Raw genomic sequence first — 26,877 nt, forward strand, 5'->3', positions numbered from 1 at the left:
CATAGGACTTTCCTTTTTCAACAACACTCTCATTGTATTGCATTCAGTTTTGGAAAGATGAAAACAGTACTTTGACAGGGACAGTGATACATTTCCAGGATTGGTTTTATTTTTGTACTTAAAAGAGTGAATATTCAAAGTCAGCATTAGCAGTCCACTGGTACATTTAAGGTCTACCCTACTCTTGACATCATTGAAAACAGATGAGTGGCCTCATCAAACTAGACAGACAAGCTTATGAGGTATCTTCCATCTCTCTTGCACATACTCAGCGTAGTGTTGTTTTAAGGAGAGTCGATGCAAAATCCTCCTGACTGAATTGTCAAATATTTGAAAGGAGTTTCAATCTCATTATTAGACAATCTGTGTTTTAAATATGTATGGTTGCATTTTCATTAATCATATTTTTGCTGTTTTCACACATTAGTGGCCAAGACATTACTGGTTAAAAACATGGCAATAATGACCAGTATGTTCTACAGCCTGTGTTACTTGCTAACAAAATTCACAAAATTCATATTTGTGATAGAAAGCATTTTTTGCATAATAAAGAACTGGTTAAAGAGATGAGATATATATATATTTTTTTTTTGACTCTCAAACATCAGTCTTCAATCTGCTTGATTACTAAAGGTCTTTTCATTGACTGCATGACATAATTTAACCCTGTGTGAAGTAATATTTCAGGCTTACAAGGTAACATTCCCCCTAATGTCACTTATACAGAAGACACAAACAGCAGACACTTGTGCAACATTGCCATCCAAAGGAGTCAAGCAGTCACATTTGGTTTGACGAACCAGTCCATGACATCATGTTGAGAGGTTTGAACCTCAAATACTTTTCCACATGGCTTAGAAAGTCCACAGAGAGCATTTTTTAGTAAAAGCCTCCTTAGATGTTGTAGTTGTAGTACAGTGGTCAGGTTTCTGCACTTACTTTTTAGTAGGAACAGGTAAAGTCTAGTTACGTAGCCCCCATTTCTATGGCTTGTTTCCGATATATGTGGATATTGGTTACAGTTTAATACAGTCGGATGTGATAGCAGGGGAAATGGCAATACATGAGGCACTCATTACTCAAAGAGAGAAATCTTCAGTTTAACTAGTCGTAAATACAAATACTAACATGATTGACTTTACTCTTCATTTTTTTAAGTGAAGGTAAAACACAGATGTGTGACAATGATCAGCTGTGTCTGCTCTACGGGGCAGATACAAATAGTGGAAAAAACCTTTCCAGTTCTTTCTCTCAAATGTACAAGATGCTACAGCAAAAACACATTTTCTTTCTGTCCTTCTGCATAATCAAATGTTTTTTCATGTTAATAAATTCTTCACTGCTTCACCAGGGCTGAGGCAGATCATAGGTTTCTGAATATGCTGTATCTCCTCATGGAGAACATAAAAACCCCGGGGCCAAAGTCTTGCTCAGGTGAGTGCAGTGTTTTTTTAAAAGGGGAGAAATGGAATGAGGTCAACAAGATTTTTTTTCTCCAAATGGTATATAATGTAATAAACACAGGATCACTTTTATGAGCCACTCCTCCTTCACAGAGGTTGAACACAAGACATTGATTTGTCTTCCATTTATAAAAGATGCATTATGTTCAGCAAAACATTTTAAGACTCATCCAATATCAGCTAAAAGTTGCTTGATAATGGAGCCCAAGCTCATAAGTATATTAACAATGCATCGCTTGGTTTCACTTAAGTGAGTCAACCACGTGTCTAATGGCTTGCATTGCTTCTGTATTGCTTTCCAGTTCACTTAAAATGGGAGTGTTAGATCCGAGGATGATTCTGTTAAGCCTGAGAAACAGAGATTTAGCCACTGTATATCAGTATTTCATCAAGTTAAATACATGACATATTGAATTTTGGGAGTGGCAAAGGGAGATGCCAAAAATTGGATTGTGCTGCAACAATAGCACCCCCCTTTGATGCGACGGAGTGCACTGAAAGTCAGAACTCGTCCACATTAATGAAAGACAGAGGGAGACACTGAGGTCCTTCATGATTCCACAGTGTTTTGATGACTCCCACAGACATGACAGGCTAGTGTCCAAGTAAACTGGGCCTGTTGTTGAATCAGGCTGCTTCACACAACCCTCCTGTGTAGCTTGTCCCATTGCACTTGAGTTAGGAGAGCTCAAAGCCTGTGTTCATGCTGATGGCGTATCGCAGCTTATCACGTAAAATGCTCTTCTTGCTGTAGTTGGGCAGCTTTAGCAAGTTGAAGCATGTAGAAGAAGTTGGAAGTCGACCTCCAGGTTCCTTCTTACGGATGGTGAAAAATCCCCTAAGGACGCTGCCAAGAGTATCCCCAGTGTCCTAAACACAGGAAATTAAGCATACAGTTTCATATAGTCCATTTGTATAAGCACATGAAATCAAGCTGCAGCAAAAAGATGACAGACTGTTTCTGCAGGTTTCATCAAGTTCAATTTAAGACCCTTTTTAGAGCCATTGTGAGTGCAATTTAAGATATTGGTGATGCTTCCAACATGAATACAAAACAGTATTGGGTGTACAGTACAGGGTGTTTTCTTGCACAAGGAGTGATGGGCTTCCACCTCTTATTTTCAAAAGGCTTCAGAATTTTAATTAATTTAATCATTTTAGAACAACCAAAATCACATCCAACTCATTTTAATACCTAAAATTCAGACTATTGTATGCTAAACCTGCAGAAACCGTGTTAAAACCAGCATCATTGTTAACCATTTCCAATTCTTACCTGATCATCTGAAACTTCAACACAACGGATGGAGAAAGGTGGTTTGAGGTAGGCAAATCCAAGGAGAGGCGGCCTTGAACAGCTGGTGACAAACTATAAAAATACATTTGAGATAATAAAAAAGACAGTGGTTAACATCTGGTAGCAATTCAAACCTTTTGGCTATAACAGTTAAGGTGATAAATGTGCTTACTTTGAGGAACATAGCCCTCTCTTCAGCATTAAAGTCACTGGATAAGATGTCCCACAGCCAGATGATGACACGGTGGCTGCTGTGAAAACCTCCATAATATACTGTGTGTTTTCTGAGAGAGACAAAGGGAGGACATAATGATGGGCATCTTATACCCGCTCCATTCACAGGAAGCACAGATGAAGAAGAGCTGCAGTTCTATCAGTGTTTGTTTACAAGTCATGGAATCTACTGTCACACCTGGCGTTGCACTATAAACAATGTAATTGTTTGTGTCAATTTGACTGAACAAAGGGAAAATGTCTCCTGTTGTTCAGTCTACATAAATAACTATATAAAAATATCATCATCAGTATTAGAAATGACTGAAAGGTCCCATACTTGAGGTCATCTAAATCAATCTCAGCATTGTCCCCAGATACAAGGCGCTGAACTTCAGGCGTGGAAAACATGTGCAACCACTCAGGGTTAATGATGCTGCGGAACCCACGAATGAAGGCAGCAGTTTGCTCCTTAATCTGCGTGTGCATCCGGAAGTGAGCCATGAGGTGGATGTAGCTAATCCTGCAATGGTCAGCAGAGAAGTTAGGAGATGATTTACATTAAAATCAGCTTTAAAAAGTTGTTTTGACAAATTTTATTTAGAAAGTGGATCTGAAATTACATACTTGTTTTCATTAGTGACTGGCATAGTTTTGCCTCCAGGTATCAACTCATGACACACAAGCTGTAAAGGTAGATATTTTAAAACTGAATGAGAATTTTGTGATTTACCTGCATTGTATCTGATGTCCTATTTTTAATCTCAGTTACCTGTCCCATCACATCCTCATCATAGGATAATGTTAGTCCTAGATCTCCTACGTCTCCATCGTAGCGCTGAAAACATTACATTTCTCATAAATGTTACAGCGAGAACAAAAAATGCAACAAAACAGGAAGAAGCTACAATCATAAGCAACTATGCCTACCTTGATTGAAGTGAGATTTTTGTAAAATTCAGAGTCCAATGATGGCAGCTCATCGATGGAGCTGTAAAAAGTGCTGTGATGGTGACCCAAAACTTGACTCAGAAAGAAAGAGGCAAAGGGGACATCCACAACAATTCCCTGAGTGCAGAGAGTAAAACAGACACAATTACTTAAGATTCACTTTAAACACTGTTCAGGGCAAGAACAACCAAAGAGGGAATTTCCTCACAATACTAATTCACCTCATATACAGCTTTCCCAAGCATCTTCCCCACAAACTCAAACAGCTGCAAGTGGTTTTCATGGATGTAAGATGTGGGTGAAGGATAAAGTCTTTCATTTCCACTTGTAGTCTACAGAGAAGAATTATTGGGTCATCCAGTCATCAGTTTGATTGATTTGAGTATCATAGATGAAGGAAAAAAGGCACACTTTGCTTGAACTACCTTGAACAGGTTGAGAGCAGGATTGAACACTTTCTTAATGATCTCCTCGAGAAACTCCTTGAAAACACCATCCTGATCAATACCGGCCTCATCTACTCCCAGGTCATTAACAAACTTCACACGAATCACTCCTTTAATGGAATTCACTGGTAGTCGCCGGAGCTGGTCATATCCATCCTAAAGTACATAATACAACCATTATCATATCAGTGAAACAGGAATATGCCAAACTGCTGTGATCAAAACATCTATCTGACACGATACCTCCAACATCCGTGAGCGACGAATGGTTATATGGGTGACATGTGGGGAGGCAGAGCTTGTTTCCACCAACCCTAAATTTTCTTTTTCCTTTGTCACAATGTTCCTGAAAAGCAACACCCTCTAAAAATCACAGAAGAAAATATTATTCATATGAACACAAAAACAAATGCTTGGTGTGAAAGTGAAAAGTGATAACTCACATTTTTATGTGGAATGACGTGTGGGATGTACTGTAGCAGAAGCTGGGCTCGTTTCTTGCCTTTCTCTAGCTCTTGAAATAACAGACTGGGCTTAAGGTCCCTGAATGAAACAACAGAGACATACAACCGTGAGCTTTCTGCATGTTTATCATATTGACTGTTAGTATTATAGTGTATGTACTTACTTGCGTAGCCAGTGGTCATCGGGGGTGAATCTCCGTCTGCAGTCTCGTTCATAAAGCACCATTAGCCAACCATGAACACTGTGAAATAACTCCAACTTCTCCCCTTTTGCATTTTCTAGACAAAAAAAGCAAGTGCACTTACATTAATTATTGTCCCTTATACAGTATTTTGTGTTCTACAAAGTAAAATGTGAGATTCCTTACTCACCTAAGATACCATCCCAGATCATCTTGTACACAAACGTGTTCAGGAATGAGGAGATAGTAATCAGCTCCTCTATCTTGAAAGAAGTTTGTTCTTCATAGACTTCAATGTCATCCAGAATCCTGCAGCACACAGACACCATGAGAAAGAGATCAAAAGTTAAGTCTGCTTGTATATTACTGAGTATCATCATGCATAGCTAAAAGAGGTCCTTGAAATTACGTGATGAGGTGCCTAGAGCAGTCACAGAAGAGCATGAGCATAGCTAAGAGCTGCTTGGACTCATCAGTGTCATTGTTCAGACACTCCATGAAGAGTTTAAGGCCTCCCTGTGGACCGAGCTCACATATGAAGGCCCAAAGCTTGGGTAGAAGGTCATCAAGATGTGTCAAACCTGCAGATAAAGCAGCATTACAGTAACATATTCCAGAGTCGTATTTGTAAGAACCAGAATCTTACTACACAATGTTAAGAACTGACCAGTGAGTATTTGGAGTCGTATCTGTGTCAGTGTGGACAGGGCGGTCTGATAGAGCACACAGATGCTGCACACCTTCTGAACTTCAGCTGAATCGACACGCTTCCCACCAACTGGCTTCAGGATGTTTCGGACTGAAGCTGATTTCTGAAATGCTCGCTTGAAGAGATCTGAAGCAACACAGACAGAAGACAGGAGTAAGTTAGGATCCCTCAAATAATTTTCATAAACCACACTTGACTTAATACAGTCACTTCTTCAAACAGGTTGATAACTCACTTTTAACGGGTAGATTGTTTTGTGAAGTACTAGGCTGTGGTGGTGGAGGAGTGGGCTCCTGACTCTCCAGCTTTTTGGAGAGGACGTCATTGAAGAGCGTCCGAATGATGGAAACACCCCACAGGTTCTGAAGCTGTTTAGTGACGAGTGGCATCGATTCATTCAAACTGAAGAAAAAGGAACGCAAAAAGTAGAAGACAAAGTGTTTTAAAACACAAATATTAATCAGTACACTGTCTACTTAGAGGAGGTCTTTTTGAAGCTCCATGCACCATCTTTTGGATATATTTTGGCTCTTTTCGGTATATTTTCAAATATATGGGCCTTGAATTTCCCTCGGGATTAATAAAGTATCTATCTATCTATCTATCTATCTATCTATCTATCTATCTATCTATCTATCTATCTATCTATCTATCTATCTATCTATCTATCTATCTATCTATCTATCTATCTATCTATCTATCTATCTATCTATCTATCTATCTATCTATCTATCTATAACCAACCAGGCAAACAATATCTTCATTTCTTACCCATAGTCTACAGTTTGGGAGAACCATCCCAGGACGGGATGCCAGTGAGTAAGGTTAGACTTCTTTTGTGAGACATATCTCTGACAGTAAGACAGCATGTCAGTCAGATCCTTCACAAAATGATTGGCCTCCTCTTCAAGGACTTTCTCATTAAGGTAGCCCAAATGAATAAGGTTGCCTAACATACACAGAAAAGATGCAATCACAGGTTTTGTATTAATTTAACACATTTTATCCATAAACACTGTATCAGTATTCATCAAAAATACCATACCTAATAAGCAGAGTGTGTGGCTCCCCTCCAAACACACACAGATGTCTAAACACTGTTCCTCTCGACTGAGAAACAGAATGAATTTCCGCAGTAGGTCATGGGTCTGGATGGTTGCCATACACTGAGGAAACATCACATATTAAATAAATTAAACTGTTTTGCTTATTGCATATCACTTACAAACCACTGTGTGTATATACTCTGTAAAACTCACCTCTGGAGTGAGCACACTGAGGTGGTACACAACTGCTGGAACTGACATAATATGCAAGAGGAATGATCGTAACAGGTTGTCAGAGAAATGAGCCGCAATGACCGGCCTGAAAAATATTTGACACAAAGAAAAACATGTTGATTACAAGTTTACATTGCTGATTTCATACTGGATTAGACATCAATTGGCAGCCTCCACCTCACCTTAGTGACAGAGTGAAGACAGCCGTAAGAGTTCCTTTAGAAAGAGATGGTTTAGAACGAGCCAAGCCATTCGTCAGCAAGATCTGAATGAGATAAATGTAAATGTCATACACTGAGAAGTTTTTAATACAGATGACATTTGAGACACATGCACTACAACACACTTCAGCAAATGATTTTACAATCTTCATTAAATTTGTGGAAACTAATAAAAAGTTAAACCTGCAGCATTGAATAGAATCCCTTTTGATTGAGATGGCCCATGATATTCTCACAAATTCTCATCAGAGCAGGTCTGAGAGCTTCTCCTAAAATGATCATGAGAAAATATTAGTTTGTCTTTACTAAGAATGTGAAAAAATGTAAATATTTAGAGTAAAAACCTTGCTTTGGTACAACACCTACCCTTTCCTCTGACTATCCGCCACGTTGATGTGTCGGTGAAGGTCACCAGCATGGTGAGGTACAATGTTACCAATTTATTGTCCTGAAGTATGTCAGGCTGCAAAGCACGACACACGCACATTTGTGTAAGTAATGAAAAATATATTAAAGGTGGTACACAACTGCTGGCACTGACAATGAATACTCACTTTTAGATTTTTCAACAGTGAACAACAGGTCCAGAGCACATCTTTTATTTGTTTGAGCCAGGCAATGGTGAGGTCTTTAGAAAGAGCCAAGGATACATACCAAACCTGAGGGCAAAATAGGAGGAAAGTAACAGAGACAGTTTCACAATATTGAAATTTATAATAACATGGTAAAAAAAAAAAAAAATAATAATAATAAATCAACATGTGGATAGTAACACATGAGCGCACTCACTTTAGGTTCATTTTCAACCTCCATGCTGGAAAGAATAGCACGACAAAGCTTCTCGAACCTCTGCTCAATATAGAAAATTACAGTTATTGGAGATTCACAGCTGCATACATGTTTCTTAGCTGTTGGGAATTAACCAAAACAAGATTCATATTCCAGTATTTAACATGCATGTACTATTAGTGTACTGACCATTGTTAGATATTAGCACAAGTGATAACTCACCATCTTGTCCTCTTGGCGATAAATGAACAGTAATTTCCGAGCAATTTTAAAAATTGAAAGTGCATTTCTTTTTGATGTCCCAGTCTCAGATACTTGAAAATAGTCGTCAACCTCTTTTCTGGTAAGACACACACACAAAAAAAAAAAAAAACACTGAGTAAAAAGCCAAGCAATATATTTTCATATAAGTTATTCCATTTCATACAAATCCAAAAAGTAGAGACCACCTTATTTCTTTCTGGAGTCTGCAGCGACAGAGAAAGCTCCTGACCAGGGCTTGGATGTGGATTGCTGATTTCTCCTTCTCCTTCAGTCCTTTCCTTTCCTCCCTGGCCTGCCTGGCTTTATCCAGGAACTCAGACTTGGAGCTTTGAGGTACACTAAACATTGTGCACCCTGGCAAAGAAGAATTTACATCACTTAATTGCTGTACTGCTAGATTAGACACTGATAATCCATATGCTTGTATAAACAACATTTTGACAGTGGCTTTGAACTGCTGAACTTTGAGAATTGTGGCAATAATGCTGTTATCCAACTGCTTTGTTTAACTGATCATAGCGGTTAACTTACCTGCGATATTCCTCAAATGAAGATGTTGTCTGGGCCTGAAGGCTCACCTGGCGCTATAGCGCCTTACTCATTTGGTTGTCCTTAAGATCCAAGCAGGAGAAAAGCCACATAAAGATGCAGACTAACTTGTCATTTCTGGTGCAGCGGCTGATACAGTAAATATAGCAGGATAGTTAGCACATGGGCTAGTTCACGGCAAGTCGGCTTGATACTATCTCAGGTAGAATCTTGTCGCATTAATTCAGCCACGTTTATTATCATCGAGCGATTAAGCTTAATCCTTTACCGATGACAGCTACAAAAGCATAGACAACATACCGTTTCGAAATGTAAACAATGACAGGAGCGCCGTACATTGACTGCAACCATTAATCCCTTGTGTCGCATCAAATTGATTCCGGGCAGTTTTTGTGATTATCTGTCAATGTTTATACAGGAGTCTTAATAAAATAATATGTAACAGACACGTTATAATCCTTGTTTACCTTGTTATAACAAAACAACTTTGTGCATATTTTGGTGGTCAAAGCTTTAGTCAAGTTATAGAAGGGTGGAGGGGGACTGTTATCACTGTTACCCCTCAAACAGCGGAAATGTGATAACGACTAATGTAATTAAAGCCACTTTCTGTTATATGTGTGTGGGGGCGGCAGCAGCATAGAGAGTGGGTTGAACTATTACTGTCGTTGCCCTTTTGGTGTAACTCATCGTGAATACTTAACAGCTCAATATAAAGAGAATAATGTGACTATCCCTTTAAAAAAAATCAACAGGTGACGTCATTTTTATAACTGCGCAGCGTTAGGCCGGAAGGAAGTGGGTGTTAGCCGTGTTAGCTGACTGACGTTAGCAAGCTACAACTACGAAGTCTGTTGCGGGTTCTATGGTGAATATTTCTTTGGATTTTACTTTCAGACAAGCTATAAATATCTTAACAACAACACTCAGTGACGATATGCAGATATATATATGTCATTATTTTAAACTTTATGTCATATTTATTTAATTATTCGTTTTCGGTAATGCTAACTAACTAGCTTTGTTGTTTTCCTTCGGGCTAGCTCAGGTATACGAAACAAGCCACTCTTTGGATAGAAGTATACGTATGTAATGTTAAAATTTAATCAGAGGACAACTAACAAATAGTCATTCAAAAGTAATAACGTATATACTGGCAGTAGCGTTTCCACCAAGGATGTCTAAACTATGTGTTAACAGTAGTGTCTCTGTCCAGTCTTGTTTTTCCATCCATAGCCTCATCCGGCCACAGGTCTTGGTGTTTTCGGTGAACTTTTTCGGGATCTAGGATTTAGTCTCCTTTAGACTCCATTTTAAACGCAGCCTCTCTTCTCTTATGCCTGTCTTATACTTTTTTTTTTTTTTTTTTTTTTTTTTTTTTAACCTTTGCTTTCTCATTTTCTCATTACTGATTCATATTTAGGTGAAATTTCTGTTATTGTTGGAAAATTGTTATTGCTGAAGAGCTGGTGGATAATAATTTTGTTTTCTTACGCCTAATGACAACCAAACCTATCAAGAGAGACAATACAAATATAGTTATGATTGACTGTGGCTCAAACTTGACTTTTTTTGTCCTCTTTGTACAAATATCATTAAAACACAGTATAAATGAGTGCACATTTGTTGTGGATGGCATTTTTTTCTGTAATGTAATGAACATAGGCATTAATTTTGTTACTCCCAATTTAGATTATCCCACTGTTGTGAATTCTCACTCAATGTGAGTCTATCCATGAATTCATTTTATTGAAATGTATGTTACTGGTAGAACTAGGCTCAGGGCTGGCATCAGAAACAAAATGTATGTGTTACTTGTTTAATTAAATAAGTCCTTTATATCATTCTAGCTGTTAAACCTTTACAAGACAAGCTAACTCACTGACCCACCTGACCTGACCCATAACTTTGCTTTACCTTGTTCTGTCTCAGGAAGAGATGTCAGGAGAGAGTGTGGTGAGCTCGGCAGTGCCAGCAGCTACGACACGGACCACATCTTTCAAGGGCTCCAGTCCAAGCTCTAAATATGTGAAGCTAAATGTGGGCGGTGCACTGTATTACACTACAATGCAGACACTAACTAAACAGGACACAATGCTCAAGGCCATGTTTAGTGGCAGGATGGAAGTCCTCACTGACAGTGAAGGTAAGATATGGACGAATGTGCTTGAAACAGATGGTTATATTTGGCTGAGGTCACCCTGATTTATCACTAATGTGTATTGTGTCTTATCTATAGGTTGGATCTTGATCGATCGCTGTGGAAAACATTTTGGTACAATCCTGAACTACCTTAGAGATGGGGCAGTGCCACTCCCAGACAGCCGACGAGAAACAGAGGAGCTCCTTGCCGAGGCCAAATACTACCTTGTCCAAGGCCTGGCTGATGAATGCACAGCTGCCTTGCAGGTAAATAGAGAGCAGTACTTTTTATTTTTAACATCATCAGTAATTAATCTTTTAATTTGTAAGTATGAATGATCTGCAATTATGTCATTGAAGTGGAATGTTATTATTGTTAGAAGAGGTATGATGTCCCTTGTCATATTCATTACCTTGTTTCCTCAGGTGACATCCTTCCGCTAATGCATTTTATAGACTTAAGTGCAAACGTTCTAATAGACAAAAATGTTTTCTATACAGAATAAAGAGACGTATGAACCTCTTTGCAAAGTGCCTCTGATGACATCCTCTAAGGAAGAGCAGAAACTTATCGCAACGTCTAATAAGGTATGTGCTTATTTTCATATATAATGTTATAACTTTCAGTCTTAAATCAAGAGAGGCTCACAACTACTATCCTGTGTTTTTACAGCCGACCGTCAAACTGCTGTATAATAGAAGCAACAACAAATATTCTTACACCAGGTGAGTTTTTACCATATCAGAACAGTGTAGCGACTTCAGTAAAACTGGCTAATCATTTGAGTTCTCACAATACAATAGAATCTTTATTGTCCTTGTATTTATGTTAATAATAAATTGAAATATTCAATTTCTCCCTTCAGCAATTCTGATGACAATATGCTGAAAAACATTGAACTGTTTGACAAGCTGTCATTGCGGTTCAATGGCAGAGTCCTCTTCATCAAAGATGTGATTGGGGACGAGATTTGTTGCTGGTCATTTTATGGCCAAGGGCGTAAGATTGCTGAAGTGTGCTGCACTTCCATTGTTTATGCCACTGAAAAGAAGCAAACAAAGGTAAATACACAGTTGTCTCTTGTTTTAGTCTGTTGCCTAGGAGTAGAGCCATTTTGTTTAATTATTTCTCATGTTTTATGCTCTTTCAAGGTTGAGTTCCCAGAGGCAAGAATTTATGAAGAGACCCTCAATATTCTCCTGTATGAGTCCCATGATGGGAGAGGTCCAGACAATGCCCTGTTAGAGGCTACAGGGGGTGCTGCAGGACGATCTCATCACCTGGACGAGGATGAAGAGCGAGAACGAATTGAGCGAGTTCGTAGGATTCATATCAAACGACCGGATGACCGCACACACCACCACCAGTGACCTTTCCTCCCAGGACCACTCAGCCTGTGTCTTTGACCCTCGACAGTCTTTGTACCACGCTTGTGCCTTACAACACCCAACGCCTCTCTTTTTCACTTCCACTTTTTTTTTTCACCACCAGCTTTCACAAGGAGAATACTATGAGATGAGTGTCATGCAATAGTGTGTAGTGGTGAAGTGATGGTGTGCGTTTGTTTGTCCGCTGGTCCCTTTGTTGTGTGCACTCTTACAGACAGTAGTTGTTTGTTCTGTTTGTTAGTCATGATACTGTGTCTTGCTACCACTGAGGTCCAGAGTCATGCATGTTTGCAGTCATTCCTGCAGGTGGCGACAACGGTTTCACCAAGTATATGAACAAAAATGTGTTGTCAGTATAACTTTTTAATTTGAGGTCCTATTTACATCACAACCAGGAGAACAATAATTATATAACCTAAGCAGCTACAAATGTATGTTAATTTTTGTTTCTCCTCATTGTGGATTCTTGTATGGAAGGGGCCTTTCTAAGGTCATCAGTGAGTGAAGTGTGTGTTGTATTCAACAGGGCCACTTGGGGGCACTGTTTTATTCTTAGAAGGTGTTACCAAGGCTGTTTTGAAACCAGTAGATTATAACAATTAAACCTTTGAAAATGTTATAGATTTTAATACAGTTCAGATACCACAGATGGATGCAACATTTCAAAGTATTCCTTCCACCATATTTAGTTTTAAACATTTATTTTGTTTCACTTCATCCCACAAAATGGTCATTTTCAATGGAAGGAACTTGAGCTGTGACCTGAGGTGTTAAATGTACTGGGGTGATTGAATGATGGATGCTGAGCTTGAAGTGAATGACTGTAACCAGAGATCTCCCTGGCAGGAAGGGAATCCTGTCTACAAGCTTTTAACAGGGAGAGAAATTAGACCTGTCTTTCATCACTGCATTCATCAAAGAATGTACTGTTTGCACACAATAGGTTTGAGCTGAAATATGTCTAACAATCACAGTACTTGTAGGTGTGTTGTACAGAGGTGAACAGTTATGTATGTTTTATATTTATACATACTTTATCACAAATAAATTTCTACAAACTTTTTTAATGTTTTGTTTTATTCACATATTCCCATTATTAGTGAACATACAAAATTATGAAATATATGGCTTCATTGTTCAGAAATCAGAATAAATAGACTCTTCAAAGCAGTTAAAGTAATGATGAGCGGTACTGGAATTATCTATAGTTTGGTGATGTGACCCTCAAATACCAGTCATTGCTTCATAATACTGCAGGAAACAGCACAGATAGACACTGCCCTAATGTAGAATTATGTTCAAACTTGACTTCCTAATTTAAATTTTAGTAATTAGAAAAATACTTTTTGAAATTTGTTTTATACATATAGATTATGTGTATTGTAAAATTATATAACCTCATTGTGAGTTTCTAAAGTGCTGCTGTTCCTGGTGTGTGTCCTGCAGACATGCTGATCCGCCACTTAGGGGTCGTCTGATGAAATATGCAGGGATGTCTTGTGTGTCTCTTCAACCCCCACATGTTACCGTGTTCTGGCCCGAGTAGCAACCTGCAGCGACAAACAGTCTAGCTCATGCTGCATCCTTTTATTTGTGAATTTTAGACAAGAGCATCTGGCAGTACATCACAACACTACATCATAGCAGCCCTCAACTCACCACCATGAGGTGTCCATTCTTGGCCTTATATGCCATGGGCTCCTGCCCTGTAGTGAAATCCACCGCACTCTCTTTCCCTGCTTGGATTTCAATCTTGATGCTGAAAATAAAAGTGTTTCAGAGCAGCACATGTTTCAGTCTAGCTTCTCTGTTTCCTGGTGTAATATAAACTTACCTGCCCTGAACCACTTTGATTGCATTCTGTTTGTTTGCAATGACACTGAGTTTGGTCAAAAACTCAAACAAGTGGTCACATTGCATTACTAGATCCCCCTGAGACAAACAATAAAACACAGTCAATCAAAACACTTTTCAAAGACTTTAATTTGCTTTAATTTCTCTCACTATGGCCAATACATTCATTCAAACAAAGTAGAACCACATTTGTGAAATAAAAGAAAAGAAATGCTGCTAATATGAAAGATGTTCTGTGTGTGTGTGTGTGTGTGTGTGTGTGTACAGATACCTTCTGTTTAGGGTCCTCACATGTTATGTGGAATACAATGATACCATCAGTCAAGTTGCTGACTGAAATACCTGAAATCATCCAATTAGTGGCACTTGAGAAGCGAGTGAAAACAATACTGGTGACAGGTAATCTGCCCAAGAACATACTGTACTGACCTTTAAGGGAGGTGTACAGGACTCTCTGTTTGATCTTGGCATCCTCGACCACATAGGCAGCAGTCTGGGTAAGGATGAGCTGCCGTGGCCTCGGTTTAAATCCATTCCTGTCGTATTTGGTCACCGGGGTGCTGTACTACAGAGGCAGAGAATCCAACACCGTTACTTTCTTGTGACGCTAAATGTGTTCACTGTACTTCATGGCTTTAATAATATTCAAATACCTTAATGTGCTCATTGCGAATCATCTGAATGACTCTGACGTTTATATCTTGTTCACCTGTAAATGTTTAACTATGTAAAAAATATTTGCTTATGAGATAAAAAAAAAGGCAGCATGTTGAAAAACCTCTGATACTTACTGATTCTAGTGTCCACAAAGGGTTGAGCAACACTCTGAGGATAACTTTCCTTTTTGCCCTTGAAAATGTTGCTTGCAAGAAGTTTCAGTTGAAGCTAGAAGGAATTTAATTAATTAATGCCAAACAAAAACACAATAATGCAGTGTTATATCTTGTGTTTACACATGTTACCTGTGCTTTTCTCTGGGGTGTGATTCCTCTCACATATTTCCGAACCATGAGACGGTAGTGGAGCTTCCGCAACATCTCTGATGACTAAGAATGAGTAAATGTGTGCACAAGATTAACACGAAATCCGAATAATGTGCTTCCTCTGAGTCATTTTGCAGTTAATCAGATAATTGTTTGTACCTCTGTCATCACAGGTGGTGGGGGGACCCAGGTGGTTTTATCTAAAACTGTTTTTGGCAGATTGCCTTTAAGCCTATTCAGGTAATTTTGTCTCACAAAAGCCAGGTACTCTGAGTTGTCTGTGGTTTTTGCTTGCCCTCTGGTCATGTACCCTTTGATAAATCTGAAAAAGATTAACAAAAATAATTATTAACAGCCTTAGGAGGAGCCGTGTGATGGTGCTGCATGACTGTAATTGAATTCCTCACTGCTTGATGACTTTTACAGCCCAGGCTCTCTTCTCTCGCTCCTTCCTAGCCTGAACCCCTCGCCAACAAGTTTCAATTTTAGTGGCTGCAGAGGCAAAATGTCACACAGGAGATGAATTCCCAAAACTGTTAGTGCATGCGGTGTACTACTGTATGTTATGGCTTAAAACAAATAGTTTCAATCACCAGCTTCTTTCTGCTTTCTGAATTCTCCCTTTGCTTTATATCCTTTGTATTTGGCCTGGAGTCTTGTGGCTACAATTTCAGAGCGAAATATTAAATCACAATGCAACTGCAATGACTGGAAATCAATCAGAGCAGCTATGCTCTCACCCAGCTCATGTTTACATCTCTCAAAAGCGTCCTCTGTGGCATAGAGTGTCCTCGGATGACGGATGAATATTTTGGTTCTGAAAAGAGGCAAAAAAACAAACGGCGTGTGGTTGATTTGTTCATTTGAGAGAGCAGCACAAGAGAAGGCATCCTCACCTCCCCATTTTGTATTCATCTGGCAAGTAGCCCAGATGTTGAGCTAGTACTTCCACTCCATCAGCAGGCACTCCTCTCCAGTGTGGCCAGGTGGCTGGGCACAGAGGTTTGTATCTGTGAAATGAAAATGAAATGAAACCCACTCAACATCATTTAAATGCAGTGGAAAATGGGCTTAAAATCATGCATAAGGTTTAGGTTCTGTGATGTTTAGTACCTTTGCAAAAACACCTCATATTTGCGTCTATAAGCAAAACCAGCACGTCTGACTCTGAGGTGTTCCATTAGACCCAGATACTTCACTTGGTGTCTGATCAGTGCTTCATCAAATTGTCCTGTTTCATGCGAGACACATCACATTTCAATCAACCCCACCCTGTTAAAAATGCCAGTTTCTTTTGTTCATTAAAGTACCTGACTGCTTAGTCTCGTTGGACTTGAGACAGCGTATGTACCAGGCCTCTTTAGCCATGAGGATCTCTGTCAGCTTCAGCAGGCTGCTCTTAAATTGGGTCGCCACCTACAGACACGGCACACGGGTCATAATCCCTAACAGTTCATCTGTCAGAGACATATGGCTTAATGATGAGACAAAAGACTGCTGCTGACAGGAGAAAAGTCTTTGTTTTTGTGGTCAGTCTGGAGAAGATCAAAGAAAAAGTGTAGGACATGAAGGGGTCAGACATGTGAAGTACTCACTGTGGTTGGTCTCCGTCTGCTATCTAGGTCCACAGAGGCAAAGCACTCTTTGACTATGGCATTTTTAGACTGACATAATAGCTGTAAGTAAATGGGATATCACACATTACCGCATACACATTGACCATAAACATTAACATCAGTCAGAATACTTACATCTCCATATCACTCCGATTTTATGTTACAGTTATTCACAGCCTTGCCAAAAAAAAGTCATCACCTGTATTTTACTAAACAAACAAATAAGGGAGAGTCTTCCATTGGATAATTATGGCAATGATTAATTTATTTCAGCTGCAACAAGTTCTTTAACTCTAACTGTTGCAGTTGTAGCTTCTCATTTCTTAAACAACCATCAGTTTGATAAAGTGCATAAATATTGGACTGTGTTTCAAAGCACAAAGGTCATGTGGTCTGATGAGTCCAGACTGACCCTGTTCCACAGTGATGGATAGATCAGGGAGAGAAGATACGTAAACAAAGTGATTACCCATCATGCATAGTGCCTACAGTGCAAGCCTGTGGGGTCAGTGTTATGATACGAGGTTGATTCATTTGATCTGGGTTCTGTAATGTTATGTGTTCATAAAATAAGGTCAGATGAAACTGAACATACTGAAGGATCAGGTTTTTCCAACAGTGGACTTTATCTTTCCCTGATGACACAGACATATTCCAAGATGACAATACAAGGATTCATCAGACTCAAATTGTGAAAGAGGGGGGTTCATGAGACATAATTTTCACTCAATGAAAAGGTCCAGAACTGAGCCCCACGAGAATCTTTGGGATGTGCTGAAAAACACTTTACACAGTGGTTCGAGTCTCCATTATCAATACAAGATCTTATGGAAAAATCAATGCAACTATGGACAGAAATATATAGTTATAGTAATGTAGTATTGCACTGCAATACCATGTAATCTAAGTTGAAGACAGTGCAACAAAATGTCAGGCGTATGTGTAGGATTTGTTCCAAAATTTTGGGTACTTGTACAAACACAGACACCTTGGATTCAATACTAATGCCCAGTTGATTCTGTTTTCAGTAACAATTTTCCATTTTAACAACATGCACAAGTGTTTTATTTTCATCTATTTGGCATTTTTAAAAAGCAGTTTTATGTCATATAAAATATAGCTGTGTTTACCACACTTACATCCAGTTGTCTGTTTCATCTTTTTAGTTTCAGTGCCGCAGTGTTTTTACATCCAAAGCAGGTTTACAACATGCAATAAAAAAAGACCATTTTACTGTCTGTGCTAGATGCTCTGAGGTACTAAAATTTGATTTTAAACAACAAGACATTTTTAATACTTGAGTACTTACATAATTTGAATGGAGCCATGGACAAACTAATATTAATGTGTTTTATGGTGTATTTGTGGGGTAGGTTGGAGTGGAGGCATACTGTCGTTAGGGTGTGTATACACATTTGACCCTATCATATCATACTTTTAATCAGGATGTTGAATATCTATTTGTACTGTGTATTTACTGTTGTACTATTTGTCCAAGTACTGCAGATGAAAATCAGCCAGAAGCTAAATCTCTTATAAAATAAATGTTGATAGACCTGGTTTTGGCCAAATAAATAAATAACCTATACTAAACCATAAAGTGGGTTCTAAGAACCAATTATAAGAATTCAATGTTGCCCTTTTATATTATTTACAGTCGGTCAACAGTGTGGTTAATAATTGAAAATCTAATTAAGGATCTCATTGTCCCCTAAGAGTTAAGTGCCAAGTAATCCTTTTATCACATATAGTGTTCATTTGCAGACTTACATCTTTTATGTTTCTATACAAAAGGTCATTATTTTTGTCCAGGAAACCTAAAGTGGAAAAAAAAAAACATACAGACGTTACAGTCATGTAAGTTTAGAAGTCTGGGTGATGAGGCCTGAGATTGTGGTTTCTTTTACCCACAACACAGTAGGTGACCTCCCCAGCATAATGTAAGAGACGGAAATCTCCCCTCTCCAGAGTCTTACGTGTCATTTTGTCAGCCAGTTTGTGCCTGCAGTGAAGGAGGTGGAGAGAGACACAGGAATGAAGAGTGAGAGGCTTTACAGACAAATCCTAATCCTCCATCTCTATCGACTCACTGTTGGCTAGCTCACAAGCCGCCAGTCACCAGGCTGTTGATAAAAGGTGTGAGACTTCATTGTTGAGAAGAGGGGAAGCTTTAAATTGCACTCAATCACAGAGAAAGTAAATTAATCCATTGGACAACCAACAAATGTGCTCAGATGTAAACATTTGAACTCAATCCGGTACTGTAAACAATGCAGATTTACATTTACATAAAAAGTTTTGACTTACGTGACAAAATGAGGGTGATTTCCCATCTTGTCTTCAAGTCTCTCTAGGAAAGTAAGATCTGTGGCATCTCCTGGCCTGAGACACTCTTCATCCTGCAGAACAATCATCAGCACATTACTACCTTCATTAATAATGTTATAAACAGGCTTTTCTTGAAGGACACACCAGTATTGATATGATTCCTCTGTGTCTTTCCTCAACAAGGTCACATATGATCTTGTTGTTGAAGAATTGTACTGGTTCCCACTGAGAAAAAACAAAGAAACAGACTGTGAATAAATCTCTAATTAATTTGATTACAAATTGTGACATAAAGATTAATTCTGCCCCCTGAAATTTTGATTCATGTTAACAGGATTACCTCAATATCCTCAGCTTCATATTCTTCCTGCTCAGCCTTAAGCGTCAACTGGATAAAAAGCTGCTGCAGCTTCTCATTGCAGTAGTTTATACAGAACTGCTCAAAACTGCAATAATGAAAAATGGCATGTGTAAGAAGTATTCTCACAGTATATTTGATTTATTAATGGTAAGAGGTGATGTAATAAAAGAGGTGTCAAACTGTGAAACATGGCAAAGTTACCTGTTCACATAGAAAACTTCAAATCCATATATGTCCAAAAGGCCTATTACTGTCTTTCTTGAAGAGTCCTGGTAATAAAAAACCACAGGATAAGAACAGATAAGATACTGAAGTAGACACAATGTCAGTGTTGCTGCCTATGTCTCAGTCACTCTCACCGTGTTTTCTATGGACTCGTTGATCCTGTTGACCAGCCATGTGAAAGTTTGTCCATAGATGGCTTTGGCCAATGCGTCTCTGGCATAAATGGCATGATCAGTTGTGTAGGGGCTAAGGACCTTTAAAACATATTCATACCTGTATTTTAAATACTATTACATAATGTTGTTATATTACTTTGTTACACAGTACATTAATCTATAAAGACCCAGCGCTACTTTTGAGGCAGTTCCCAAATGAATTTTTCTCTCTATTTAATGTTTCTCAATTGATGTATTAGCATTTATTGTAATATCATCTTCTTTATTTTGTGGTTTTTTTTTTCTGTGAAAATTAGGTGTTTTCTAACATTGAATTATTGATGATGTAGATGTTCATAAAAGCTCAGAGTAAAGTTGAAGGTTATTATATCAGAAACAGAGAAAACAGAAGAAAAAAGGACATTTTCAGGAAAGATATCAATAACTAAACATAGAAACAAGTGTCTCCATCCACTGTCATTGATCCAACTCCAGGGATTTTACTGGTAAATCAATGTTGTAGAAGATGATGGTGTTTCCATGGTAACTATGGAGCCTCTGAACGTCCAAATGGGTCATATCTGATGACCATGAAAAGATGACAAAACTGTATTTTACACCAATTATTTACATGTATTGATAGGATTAGTGGATCAACAGGTATTAAACAGTTTACATCAATAGATGATTTTGGTCAACGGTTGATGTTTTGGGTCTTTATGGGTTAAGTTTCAACAGCAACACAAATTTGGAATTCAGATTGAAATTTCACCAGATCCTTTTTGGCTTCAATCTTCCTATATGTTAATCCCTCTTGAAGACCAACACCATCAATTCCCAGTAGCTGCCAACACAAATCATGTTAATAATTAATGAAATTCCTTCCTAAATATTTTGTATTCACTCTGTAAATGTGTTCATGCTTTTTCCTCACCTTTGAGACCCAGTGCAGCTCCTCATTGCTGTTCAGAATGGCATGGCCTTTACTGTCAGTGTTAAAGTTAATGTTCCCCAGATGAAGAACACTTGCCACGATTTCAAACAAGTGCTGAAACAGATGAGTAAAATGAAAAAATAATTTCTTCAAGAGTCAGTGCTTTAAATAAAAGCCTGAGCTACAAAACCAAACGTACATTAGTGTGAGTCTCATCGATGTTGATAACTTGCATTGCATTTTTGACGGTCTTCCAGTCATTTTTGTCATTAATAGAAGAAACAATGGCACACTCTCCCTGTCAAAGAGAACAAATAACACTGTGACATAGGTTTCCAATGGATGTGTGATTATGTTATAGAACACATACTTGTGTTAGGTAGTTGTAATGCTGGCAGTCCCTCTCCAGGCCCAGCTGGTGCAACAGGTTGTCCTCTCCTCCCTCCACAAGTTGGTAGAAGATGTGAAAATTTCTCTCCCCATGATTCTGATGCACAACCCTTGACTTCTCCAGAAGGTAATTCAGGATATGGCCTCCAACAGCATCCCCCTATGGGCATCATTAACCTAAAGACAGCAACTCTACAACTTGCAGGAAGAACACAGTCTATGGTCCACTGGCTAAATGTATGGGTTTTTAACCTTATGGGACAAAGTATCTTTGTCAAGCAATCTTTTTTTAGAAAGAAGTATGATATTTAACACTTTTCTCAATTCTTAACATTGTCATTTGTACCAAGTCACTTGAAAAAAGATTTTAATCCTAGTCAGATTCAAGGTTAAATACAAAAGTAAATTAAATTTAAAAGTCATATTAACAATTATATTTAACCTTTTTGATTTTCCATACTCTATTTTCCATGTCTATCAAATATCAGTAACAATATCAATAAATAATCAAACCTCCATAATCTGTTAATGCACCCTAATTTTAACCTTATTTTTGGAAGTGATCAGGAGGTGATGTGTATTACTTTCATGATCTTGAAATCTGTCTGTATGTAATTCTTACCTGGTTGTCAAACTGAATATCCATATATTTCCCAAACCGACTTGAGTTATCATTTTTCAGTGTTTTGGCATTACCGAAAGCCTAGAAGGAAATCATATAATACAGAATAATTATGTTGCCTTAGCCTACCATTTACATGTCAAAACAATGACATAAAATTAAGTGACATTCAGACCTCTAGGACAGGGTTGGACTTGAGCATTTTGTCCCTGACTGTGTTAAGCAGAGTGGTGCTTGGACAGCTGACAGCATAATACTGCAGAATCTTCTTGGAAGCCTCTGTCTTCCCTGCTCCACTTTCTCCAGAGATGAGGATGAAGTGATTGTTATATTCTGTCAGCATTGTGTGGTAGGCGTTGTCAGCCAAGGCATAGCTGTAGGTTAAAGATCAGACATAAATTTTCACAGTACAACCTCAATGCACTCGATCAACATTTACATTGCATTTCTGTAGTGTTAGAGAATATTTTAACATTTAAATCAGGCGGTTGTAACCATGTACTGCACTTGTATGCACACGCTATCTGCAGAAATATATACAACATGTGTAGACTTTTTACATTTTTTTGACTTACATGTGTGGTGGAAGCTCAAAAAAGTTGACACCCATGTAGATATCCATTTGTTTCTTATTGTAAATGTCCAACTCTTTGTAAGGATTAACTGACACCACTAAAGTGCCGATATACGTCTGTAGCAATAAACAAAAACCAAATAATTTTTTTTTTTACTTTTTGTAAAATGCACATACACTTTGTTTTAGCAATATGTATTTATATAAGACTTACATAAATGAGATCTTTGCTAAAGCGCTTTTTAAGGTTGCTAAGGAAAGCTTCCTCTGTGGTTTCATCAAGAAGCACAAAGTCCTGGATCCCGACCCGATCCCTGGCAGTCAGGGCCCCCTCCATGTCCAGCTGACCCTGTCCAACAAGATTCAACCACAGTAGAGCTAAATACACCCTAATAATAGTGAGAATAATATCTTAATCCAAATTCCTTATTTTTATCAGCGCAGTAGTTAGAGTTCTGTGCAATACATTCAATATTTCAGTCATAGTCAGTCAGAGTTAATAACTTTATATCTTCACATTAATCCTGAAATTTAGATCCAGACTCTGTCAAAGTAAAAAGAAAAAACACAACACATTTCACATGCATGACAATGACTCCAAAATTCTCAGTCATGTATTTTGACAATTGCGGATGGATGAATGAATGTTTAAATAAATAGCTCCATGGGGGAGGATGGGGATGAAAAAAGCACCAGAAAAAGCACAAACATGGTCCCTGTTTGTGCTATTGAAATAAGAGGTCTAGAGGTCCTATGTGGCTTTGAGGAAAAGCTCAATGATTGTGCAGATGAACAGACAGAAGCTAATGATCGCTACACAGCTCACAGGGACCTTGGCTGGCGGCCCATAGTTCACTAGAGCTGACACACCAACCAAACACAACACACTGTGCAAATGGACTCGGGGTGCCCAAAACAGCGGCACATTTAAGAAGCATAGTGGGAAAAATTCCACCAATCTGTTTTGCATTCTCAGCACCAACATTTAGACCAAAGGTTTTCACAGCTTTTGTTGGTTTTGTATGTTTTTTTCTCTCTCCTTTGGAAGCAGAAGTCCTTTGATTCTCAACTCTCTCTGTAAAAACATTAAAAAAGATAATCCATTGGATCTAATTGACACAAAGCCCTCCGTTCCCCCCTCCTTTCCCTGCTTCTATCCTCTGCCTATGGCCCTCATTTCTTCTGAGAAAGGCCAAGTGTTTTTGTCCTGTAAATACCACGGAGCAGAGACAAAAAAGACGTCTTTAAAATGCAGTCTACAATCCATTACACATATTCCCCCTGCATATCCATTCAGTAATTATTCATTAGAAAACATTTAACGTCACAGTGAATTTCACACTAGGCAGTCGAAACACAATAGAGGAGATTTGGCCTATTTTTGGGTGAGGAGTTGGGGGGGTAGGTTGGCTGTACAGAGGAAGGGTGAAGGCAAAGGAGGGGGGAGGAGGGGAGCAGTATTTGTCTGATCTGAGAACCTCTGAAACGGGGCCGTCTTGAGACAACAGGGACAGACTAAATAGTGCAGTAACGGTCTGTGCCCCGCTGCTTGCTGTGACACTCATTTAGTGCGCCCCGAGGACGAACAATAGAGGCTTGTTCTTTGCAATCCTGTGCTGTAATTTGGACTTCATTACTTTGCTCACACGGGGCCCCATGCAAGGATAGAAGAGGCTAGTCAGATGAGAGTGGTTTTTTCCACCTGTCAGCCCCACACCCCCAAATGCTCTCACCCCTGTCTGTAACAATACCCCTCACCCCGTGTCCCCACCAATAACCCTCACCCGACCCCCTTCCCATAGCCCCCCCACCCACTTTAAGCCAATGAGACAGGTGAACAATATCATTGAAGGAACCCTTTTTGGGACGTCAGAATCAATCTGGAGATGTGATGGTAGTGCTGCTTTTGCGGAATATCTGTGACACCCCCTTTTTTCATGGGAACAAACTTCTCTCAGGGCAGCACAAGCAGACAATATGCTGGGACAGCGTGACTTAGGGATCTGCCATACAGTATTACAAGTAATAACATGGACAGATAAGCTCCTGTCAAGAGGAAGATTAATGAATGCAGTGGTTATAATAATGCTAATGTTTTAGGTTTATTCAATGCAATGAAGAATCTAAAGGTTTGATGTCTGCTTTCTGTTATGTGTAAGATTTCTTTGTTGTCTTACAGGTATTTTTAAGAGCGCCATCAACAGCCGGAGTGTTTCTAAGAGAGGCATTAAACTTTGAATAGGCCTTCTCAGTTGAGGAGCAAACAGTGAAGAGTGATCTGAAGAGAGCATTTGTGTTAAGGGCAATTAATCTGGTGATCATTTCCTAGATTACCTGGTTAGTTGTTTGGACTATTAAAAAAAAAAATCCTTAAAGCCCTAAATGACATCCTTGAATTTCCACAATCCAAAGATATTGAATTTACTTTCATAGAAAAATGTTCCAACTTAATAGCAGGAATAAAAAAACAACAACAAAAGATTAAAACTGATTGATCAATTACCAAAACGGTTGACGATGAACTGAATAATTGACACCAAACTGATTAATCAACTAATCATTGTAAATCTATCTGAGAACAGAGGGAATTTTCATCCTGTGTTAATGATGACTTAACAGTACTTAAAATATAATACAAAACATGTAATCTGGGTTGTAATTCTTGGTATAATTAAAAAATCAACAGCTCAATTTGATGTAACAGCGGAAAGAATGATTATGTAATGAATCCACAGAGCCATTGTCAGATCAGGTGAGCCTTGCTACCTCAGACCACAACCAATTGTATTTTAATTAAGAGATGGTTCCTCATCTTGGTCTAGAGTGTCAGTGTCGCCTGAGACTGAGTGACCTCATCTGTTTGAGAAGTAGAGGTGGCTTTAAGAGACAGGGGAGGGGACGCTGTGCTAAGAGCAAAGCAATTTAGCAGCTAAGTAACAGGAAAGTTTATCTTCCTCTTACGGAGGATTCAAATTGATTATCTCGTACATTAGTGATATGTCCTCTTTAACTCATTGCTCTTGAAGTCAGTGACACTCCAGCTATTTTTGGTTGAGTCTCTACTGTTCAGGGCCCTCTGCACCTAAAGCAGGTTTCAAGATTAATATAATCAACATTTTAGCTGATAGATTATAAGATTATCTTCCAATGTGATTATAAGATTATCGTCCATTTGATTTAGGAATTGTGGATCTTGATGTTACATAAATTCACATTAATGTAAAACTTGCTATTCCAGCTTTGTCCAAACCTAAACTGAGGCAACTGCAATCCTTATGGCACACAAGAGGACACACATTTTTACAGCACACAAAAAACCCTCAAACCTGCATTTTAGCGGCTGTATTGTTCTGCTGTCAGATGCAGACTCTCTTAGATCCAAACTGGCAAAGGATTCCCTCTCTCCAGAGAAGTTAAGCAGGAAGAGAGTGTCCTCCTGTATCTGCTTGCATCGAGACAATCAGTGAACCTGTAAACAGGGGATTGTGACAGTTGGCAAAAGTCCAGTTGACAACACTTGTATATTAATAAAAAAAAAAAAAAACTATAACTTGCTCCCCCGCGGATAGTCAGTAGTTCATTGATCCAGGTCTGTGGGGCACAAGGGCTGGATGTTGCATGTGCACACATCTGCTCCTCCACATCATCCTGAACCAGGCTCAGGGCACTGCGGCCTGGTACTTAATCATTAATGTGGGAGGTGGAGGAACAGAGAGATCTTATTCAGTGCTTACCTGAGTATCTACTGCTCTACTGAGTGTAACATAACGATACAGAAACAAGAGCCAAACCACAGCCAATTCAACCGCCCCCCCTCTTCATCTTCTTCATTAACTTTTATTTCTACTTCACCTTCTTCCTCTCCATCTTTTTCTTCTCCATAAGCTCTGTTACATCACTAATAACAGCGAAATCCCTCAGCGTCCTCCTCTCTGTTGGTACAGTCGAGGTCTGATTACTGATCTTTGATTAGATGGATGCATTACTTGTTAATGACTTCACTGCATCATACTCTCCTCAGCCATAATTTTCAACAGTGTTGTGAGCTGCCATTGCTTGACAGTTCTATAAAACGTTATTGGGTTGAAGCCCAGATGCAATTACTTCCTTTATTGCTTGACTGGAAACAACAATCAGATAAAAGTTCTGCTTCTTGCATTCAGGTGCCAATACTGTTACTCTACAACCAACTTATTAGTGTCACTAATGTTTTAAAATACTGATGTAAATCACAGAACAATATGTTAAACCACTCAGCTTTGTGAAGATGATGTATATCTTCTCTTCATTTGATTTAATATGGGCTAAAAGGAGCTACATGCAGTATTTCTTCTTTAAAATACTTTTTAAAAATATCCTAAAAGATCATTAGAGTGTGTAGAATAAGGACAGATAAAGTTATACAAAAAATGCCAATACATTGGATTTTTGAGATGTGAAAGGAGTATATCCTTGTTGACGGTCTGAAGATTTTTG

General features: G+C 38.7%; 3 protein-coding genes across 3 annotated transcripts; 1 reads left to right on the forward strand and 2 right to left on the reverse strand.

Annotated features, from left to right (window-relative positions):
• Positions 1–87: 87 nt before the first annotated feature.
• ube3b (ubiquitin protein ligase E3B) lies at positions 88–9,204 on the reverse strand. The gene is made up of 27 exons (XM_030143836.1): positions 8,811–9,204; positions 8,465–8,633; positions 8,238–8,355; positions 8,016–8,075; positions 7,781–7,885; positions 7,593–7,689; positions 7,410–7,495; positions 7,188–7,270; positions 6,985–7,090; positions 6,771–6,891; positions 6,497–6,674; positions 5,961–6,127; positions 5,684–5,851; positions 5,426–5,597; positions 5,207–5,325; positions 4,999–5,113; positions 4,814–4,913; positions 4,614–4,733; positions 4,350–4,526; positions 4,146–4,256; positions 3,904–4,041; positions 3,746–3,811; positions 3,601–3,659; positions 3,314–3,496; positions 2,933–3,044; positions 2,740–2,832; positions 88–2,333 (listed from the first exon to the last, which is right to left on the reverse strand). The coding sequence occupies exons 2-27, from the start codon at positions 8,623–8,625 to the stop codon at positions 2,142–2,144; spliced, it is 3,207 nt and encodes a 1,068-aa protein (XP_029999696.1). The 5' UTR covers positions 8,626–8,633; positions 8,811–9,204; the 3' UTR covers positions 88–2,141.
• A 372-nt stretch (positions 9,205–9,576) lies between these two features.
• kctd10 (potassium channel tetramerization domain containing 10) lies at positions 9,577–13,420 on the forward strand. Its single transcript, XM_030143841.1, has 7 exons — positions 9,577–9,696; positions 10,761–10,974; positions 11,068–11,237; positions 11,472–11,558; positions 11,644–11,696; positions 11,837–12,032; positions 12,123–13,420. Exons 1-7 carry the CDS (start codon positions 9,694–9,696, stop codon positions 12,339–12,341), a joined length of 942 nt encoding a protein of 313 aa, XP_029999701.1. The 5' UTR covers positions 9,577–9,693; the 3' UTR covers positions 12,342–13,420.
• Positions 13,421–13,471: 51 nt separating this feature from the next.
• Positions 13,472–22,762, reverse strand: myo1ha (myosin IHa). The gene is made up of 31 exons (XM_030143837.1): positions 22,616–22,762; positions 22,403–22,518; positions 22,003–22,201; positions 21,828–21,908; positions 21,186–21,365; positions 21,015–21,113; positions 20,816–20,929; positions 20,654–20,725; positions 19,861–19,980; positions 19,703–19,770; positions 19,481–19,586; positions 19,285–19,365; positions 19,120–19,211; positions 18,720–18,814; positions 18,583–18,629; positions 16,792–16,872; positions 16,507–16,612; positions 16,310–16,427; positions 16,093–16,206; positions 15,937–16,013; positions 15,790–15,858; positions 15,604–15,688; positions 15,356–15,518; positions 15,176–15,259; positions 15,005–15,098; positions 14,867–14,922; positions 14,643–14,778; positions 14,485–14,555; positions 14,194–14,291; positions 14,019–14,118; positions 13,472–13,909 (listed from the first exon to the last, which is right to left on the reverse strand). The coding sequence occupies exons 1-31, from the start codon at positions 22,736–22,738 to the stop codon at positions 13,883–13,885; spliced, it is 3,072 nt and encodes a 1,023-aa protein (XP_029999697.1). The 5' UTR covers positions 22,739–22,762; the 3' UTR covers positions 13,472–13,882.
• Between the last annotated feature and the right edge of the window lie 4,115 nt (positions 22,763–26,877).

Source organism: Sphaeramia orbicularis, chromosome 9 (genome assembly GCF_902148855.1).
Source record: "Sphaeramia orbicularis chromosome 9, fSphaOr1.1, whole genome shotgun sequence".
NCBI classification, from domain to species: domain Eukaryota; kingdom Metazoa; phylum Chordata; class Actinopteri; order Kurtiformes; family Apogonidae; genus Sphaeramia; species Sphaeramia orbicularis.